The sequence below is a fragment of the Monopterus albus genome, unplaced genomic scaffold (assembly GCF_001952655.1).
Source record: "Monopterus albus unplaced genomic scaffold, M_albus_1.0 scaffold277.1, whole genome shotgun sequence".
NCBI lineage: Eukaryota > Metazoa > Chordata > Actinopteri > Synbranchiformes > Synbranchidae > Monopterus > Monopterus albus.
In genome coordinates, this window is record NW_018128157.1 from 771,566 (window position 1) to 778,262 (window position 6,697).

The following is a 6,697-nucleotide window of genomic DNA, read 5'->3' on the forward strand; positions in this document are numbered from 1 at the left end:
AAAAATAAAATTTAATCAAAGGTGTAAAGAGATAGAAAGAGAGCGGAGTCCAGGCCCAAGTATCAGCTGACAAGAAACTAAATGATCATGATGTTTCTGGGTCGCCATTCTTAATACAAAGTTTAAGGGAACATTGTCATAACTTTTTATATTATCTCCATATATCAGTGATTAAAGATTATGGGAATTTGTAAACTGTCAAATATCAAAAACTCTCTGTACTGTAGAGGAGTGTTTACAGCAAATGGTAAAACTGCAGCAAATTGGACTGAAATAGCTGGATAGCTTTATGTGCATGTATGTGTGGAATACACGTCGTATATAGGCTACGTTATATACTTCATATTATACATTAACTTGAATATGAACGTGTGTCAACTTTTATCTGGTAGTGTATATATACTACAATTAAAGCATGTATAATGTAGCTCTGTCATATTATTATTGTTGTTATTATCATTATTATTATTATAGCCTAGCAGTGGAGGCCAAAACAGCGACAGAGAACTGTTTTTGATGACAGAAAGGGCTAAACCTGTCAAGCTAGGTAGTTTTAGGAGAGAGCTACTCCTGTTGACAGAGCTCAAAATCCCCACAGTAGAGTGTCACAAAACAGAATTATTGTGTAGGAAACTTAACATGCTTCAGTTTAATTCAAAAATAACACTGATAAGTTTTTTTTTTACATACCTCTGGAAAACAAAGAAAGCTCATTTGCTCCTGGTGACTCAGGAAATATAGTCCAAAAAATTAATAATCATTTTAAAAACTGTCAGTACATGTATTTAAATTGTGACAAGCTGGGATGAATAAAAAATTAATTTAGTTTTGATTTTTTTTCAATGAGTATTATTGTTGTTGTTCTTGTTGTTTCCTGTTCAATTTCATTTGTATGAATTTTGTGTTTTTTGTTTACATTTATGAATTAATTTGTTTTTAATATTATATAAAGTTGCTTAATTTTACTGTGCTTTTATTGTGAAGGGCAGGCTATGGTACTTCCGTTCTGTGCAACCATTTAATCCTTTCCCACAATGCCTTGCGTTCACGTCCCCTGCTTCCTGTTTATTGTCACCGTCTCCACCGGTAAAATTGTAACGTTTTCGCCGCTGTGCCGCCTTTAAAGATCGGTGAGTAACCGAATACCGATACGTTTCACCTCCAAATGAGGTTAACGCTGTTTATTGCGCGGTTTTCTCTGTTATTTTGATACTTAACGTTTAGGAAGAGAAAACCCCCCCCCCCCCCCTCCGCTTTCTCATCACTGCCACTAAGCTCGACCGAGCCCCGGAACTCCACTCAGAAAATGCACAATTTAAAACGTCATCGCTTTATATCAAACAGAAAGTGAATTTTAAAATAATTTAACACATTTTAAGAAATAAAATAATGTGTAATGATTTCGGCCTTCAGATAATCCATAAATAAGATGTAAATGTGAATAAAGTGTCATCTTTAATGGACGCACTGCTAGGATCCACCGAGGTGAAAATGGTTTGAAGTTGGATATCCGAAAGACATTCGGCCGAAAAGACCTCCGTGCAATCGAACGCTATCTAGTTCTGCTGTCTGAGTAGGGCAACAGGACCTCACCTACCCCGCACATAACCGCACTAAGTTAGGGACCTCCTTTAAATTATTGTCCAACTGAAATGCTAGATTAGCTATTTGTAACACCTGTATGTTAGCTTGCATCAGGATTAATATGAATAAATTAGGTCACGGTGTTTATTTGTCATATGCCCAGTTAGGAAACGTGTTTCCCTGTACAATGAAATTCTTACTTTGCCGTCCACATGAATACCACATAAAACAAGTGAAATATAAAGTAGATGAGCAATAACACAAATCTAAATAGAGTAAAGTCACAAATCTAAGGCACTTGAAAGCAGCAAACAATGGGAGCAAATAAAAAAATAACAAGAACACAATATAATGCAGAGAGAATATATGCTATGTGGGAGCATTACCCATAAAATTACCCATTTTAAATGTGATTTTAACAGTTTGTTCTTTTAATCATTAATAATAATAATAATCTTTATTTCTACCGCACTTTCCAGCTCAAGAGCACAAAGTGCTACAACAATAGTACGTTAGTACTTTAATTTTAATGTAAAATATTAAGTGATTTGCTAGGTAATGTAATTTTATATATATATATATATATGTATATGTATCGATATCGAAAAATCCTACCAGTGTCTGGACAAAGCTGGACTGAAAGACAGCACAGAGGCACTAATCCTGGCAGCACAGGAACAGGCTCTAAGTACAAGATCAATAGAGGTCAGGGTCTACCATACCAGACAGGACCCCAGGTGCAGGCTGTGCAAAGATGCCCCTGAGACAATCCAGCACATAACAGTGGGGTGCAAGATGCTAGCAGGCAGGGCTTACATGGAACGCCATAACCAAGTGGCTGGCATAGTGTACAGAAACATCTGTGCCGAGTACAGGCTGGAAGTCCCAAAGTCAAAATGGGATACACCTCCGAGAAGCTCGAGAAATACCAAGGGCTGAAAGAAGAGCTAGAAAAGATGTGGAAGGTGAAGGCACAAGTGGTCCCCATGGTAATAGGAACATTGGGGGCTGTGACCCCCAGACTGGGAGAGTGGCTCCAACAGATCCCAGGAACAACATCTGAGATCTCTGTCCAGAAGAGTACAGTCCTAGGAACAGCTAAGATACTGCGCAGGACCTTCAAGCTCCCAGGCCTCTGGTAGAGGACCTGAGCTTGAAAGAAGGAATACAAGACCGCCTCAAAGTGGGGGGCGAGTGGAGAAAATTATATGTTTTATATGTATATGTTTCACAGTGCACACTCCATTCTACTGGATATTAATACATTTCAGTTGGACAGTAGTTTACAGACGGTCCCTAACTTAGTGCAGTTATGTGTGGGGTAGACTGAGGTCTTGTTGTCCTCAGACAGCGAGAACTGGACAGCATTCGAATGTCTGTCAAATACCCGACTTCAAACCAATTTCACCTCGGTCCAGGATCTGCCCTCCGTGGGGTACCGAATGGGGAAATAGCTGAGAAAATGAACAATGAAATTGGGTCTACATGATGTAGTTAATCACAGATGTGTTGGAAATTCACATCACTGAAGGACAGTATAAGCTACAGTTGTATGCAGAAGTTTGGACACGTCACATGTTCAGCTGAGTTTTGAAAGTACAAGGTAAAAAAACTTGCAGTAATCAGACAGTACAACGAGCGTTTCTCCGGAAAATATAAAACTAAACATGTTTGTGCACCATATGTCACTATTTTCTGACATTTAATTTAATAAGCTGTCGATTAATAAAGAAAATAACTGGGACAGATGATGAAACCTTTTCAGCCTCTCAGTTCTACAGTGGAATAACACGACTTTGGCGGAGGTTTGGACTTGACACAGACGAGGCTAAAGTTTGGCTATGGCTGGAAAAGTGACATATTTTACTAGAACACAGTCAGCAGAAAAAAAACAAATCTATCCATTAATCTTTTCAGTGAGTTCATTTACAATCAACCAGCTGACAGACAAGTTCACTGTCAGAGCAAATGGAATATTTACAGTGAAGCAGCTGCTGTCAGTGAATATTAAAAAGCAGCTAACAAGTTAGAGATTGATTTTCTGTCAATCGATTGATCAACTAATCACTTTTTTTTTTTTTTTTACATTTAAAGCACTCAGTAGTCTTAGTACGACTTGAGTAAAGAGGTAGACAGTATAATGAAGACTGAATCCTCAAACAACTAGGTTCAGGTCAGGTTACTTTTATTAATTGATTTTCATTCTCTACATTTACATGTTGCTACTTTCTGCTGTCGTGTATTTGTTGCTTTTAATTTGCATTTAAAATTTTAATCTAATTTTCTCTTCTGCTTCCTCTTCTTCCCCTTTGCCTCCTCTCTTGGTCCTCTTCCTCCCCAGGCCTGCAGCTGTTACTCTGAAGCTCTTCCTCGCCACTGCCTCGGTTCAGGATGGAGGACTCAGAGACGGAGCTGGCGGTGTCGGAGCCAGACGCCCTGGGTGCAGACTTCATTACGGTGGAGCTGGACACACAACCCATTGAGTATGTTGTGAAGTGGGCAGAGGTAGGGTCAAAGTTCACCATCTCCTGTGTGAAGAAGGATTCAGATGAGGCGGAGCTGACGGCTGACCAGCTGAAGATCGAGACTGACGAGGCCTTCTTTGCACCCTATGAGGAGGTGTACCCCTGTGAGGTGACAGAGCAGAGCGTGGAAATAAAGACAGACTCTGACGATGAGGAGGACGCCGAGGAGGAGCAGGAGGTGCTGGTGGAGGCGGGTGGCAGCCAGCTGGACGGCGAGGCCGACTCGGACCAGGCTGACTTTGAGCCAGACGAGCGGCAGTACCGCTGCAGCTACTGCGGGAAGTGCTACAGTCACGCCTCCAGCCTGTACCGCCACCAGCAGACCCACACTGGGAAGAGCAGTGGGGCACCGCCACCAGTCAAACGGGCGCTGGAGTCGACACACCAAGACGCACGCTATACCTGCCCCCACTGTGGGATGAGCTTCAAAGGCAGCAGGTGTGTACTGCACAGCTGATGGCGCTTCCTTACTGGTTCTTCTCTGATCACTGTCACAGGTCTGTGTTTACAGTGTCAGAAATTAGCAACTGGTCAGCTGAACAACAGACATGAGCAGGACAAACAGTTCTTATTTCAACACAAATATACACAGATGATGATGCTGGAGACACAAGTACAGTGTTACGGTGTTAGTTGCAGGTAAAAAAGGGGTTTAGAGAACAGAAATATGTATCGACAACAAGCAGGAACCACAAGTAGGTGACAAAATAATGAAGACTCTTCGAGCTGGTTTGAAGAATCCAGATTCCGATCTAGACTCGGTTCCTTTGCTCTGTTGTTAGAAACTTGCAGGTTGGAGCTTTTTCAGGTGATCTGGAGTTTTTGCCAAAGGACGAACAGCCGCAGCCAGTGTCATTTGTAAAATTACTCGTGTTAATTCAGAGTGAAGTGAAACTCACCAAAGATTGTTTCTGAGTAAGAATGCTCCACTCTGTGACACCTCGGAGTGCTTCTGTAGTTCAGCAACTCCACCAGAATGAGATGTCTCCTCTGGAGAGGGTCATGTCAGCTTCAGGGTTTCAGTCATATCGGATCAATAATTTAACTGATCAGCTTGAGGCTGAGAGGCTTTATAAGCTTCAGGGCCTCAAATGAAACAAAAACCGTGACGTGGTGGTTTGTTAAATACACAGCAGCTCTTACAAACACTTTAGTTAAATGTTGATGTTACTGTGAAGCGTGACATTGCAATAAATAATAAACGCATTCTAAAAATCAATATAGCATATCTTTGGTGACAACTTGTGAATGTACTTTACTAGTTTTAATGTGGCTGGAGGATCATTATCATTAAATGAATTGAATATTTTTAATAACATTGTTGCATGGTAACAGGGGTAAAGGTTCTCATACATGTGATTGTCTTTTAGTACATCACCATGCTTCTCAGTGATCCTCCCTTCTTATCGCTCTGATGTGTCTGTTGTAAAGATGAGCTGCCGTCACCTGGTTTTCTTCACAACACAAATGAACCTCGTGTTACAACTGGTTGTGCTACCTGATTTGTTCTTCACGTACCAAGGGTTTCAGGAAATTACTGGCATTCATTCATTTTCTTGTACTTTCCTGGAGTGACATCTAGGACTGGTTGAGAGCTGAAAAGACAGCAACAGTCTGAATTATAGTGGCTTCATCTGAGTGAATCTGGAGTTTTTGTTCAGCCTTTATTTGACCAGAAATCTCACTGAGATGAGTGTCGTGGCTGAGGTAGGCAGCAACATAAAAACAAGTAACACAGAACACGATGCTCAGTAAATAAATAAATCATGAATACTGTTCAAAGCACCGTAATAAATACAAAATAAAAACAAAACCTGATGCACATTAGCATTGAACCCAGCAACTGTCGTCATATGGTGATGTTAGAGGTAGTTGAATCCGTCTGTGAACTCTCATACGAGCAAGTCTCAGAGCGCGCTCAGATTTGGGATAAGAAGATGAAAATGTTCTCAATCACTAGCTGATCGATTGGTAAATTGGTCATTGGCAGCGCTGATCAATTTTATGTCTGGTTTTCCCATCAGGATGCTGGGCAGCCACCTGCGGTTGCATGGGAAGCGTCGGATCCACCCCTGCAACATCTGCGGGAAGGAGTTCAACCATAGCTCCAGCTTGTCGCGCCACCGCCTCATCCACAAGAAAGGAAAAGGAATCCCCAAGGACATGGCCCTTGGGCCCAACATGACCACCCTGCGCCACTCGCTGAAGGCTGGTGCCAAGAACAAGAAGACCAAGAGGCAGCGGCATGTGGCAACCGCCATTGTGCAAAGTCCGGGTGGCGATAAGTTCTACGCCTGCCCGCAGTGTGACATGAGCTTCCGCACATCCACGCAGCTGTCCAAACACCAGGTGACCCATGTCAAGGAACTACTGGACAACTACACACCTGGCAAGGAGAACCTGGGTGAGACCTCGTCCGACCTCAAGATCCGCCTCAAGCTCTGCTCCCGCGACAAGCCCAACTTCTACACCCTCTGCAAGAAGAACCGCCGTCGCCGGGGCGGCCGGACCAGCAAACGAGGCTCCTCCACCTCCGAGGAGGAGGAGGGTGGAGGAGGAGGAGGCGGGCGCCACGGCTGCCGGCAGGG

General features: G+C 42.6%; 1 protein-coding gene across 1 annotated transcript in view; it reads left to right on the plus strand.

Moving 5' to 3' along the window:
• Nucleotides 1-1,030: 1,030 nt before the first annotated feature.
• Nucleotides 1,031-6,697, plus strand: part of LOC109973007 (zinc finger protein 485) — a 17,732-nt gene continuing 12,065 nt past the window's right edge. The window contains exons 1-3 of the mRNA XM_020622293.1: nucleotides 1,031-1,130; nucleotides 3,926-4,547; nucleotides 6,134-6,695. Coding sequence (XP_020477949.1) covers nucleotides 3,976-4,547; nucleotides 6,134-6,695 — 1,134 coding nt within the window. The 5' untranslated portion in view covers nucleotides 1,031-1,130; nucleotides 3,926-3,975. The remainder of the gene's footprint in view (nucleotides 1,131-3,925; nucleotides 4,548-6,133; nucleotides 6,696-6,697) is intronic.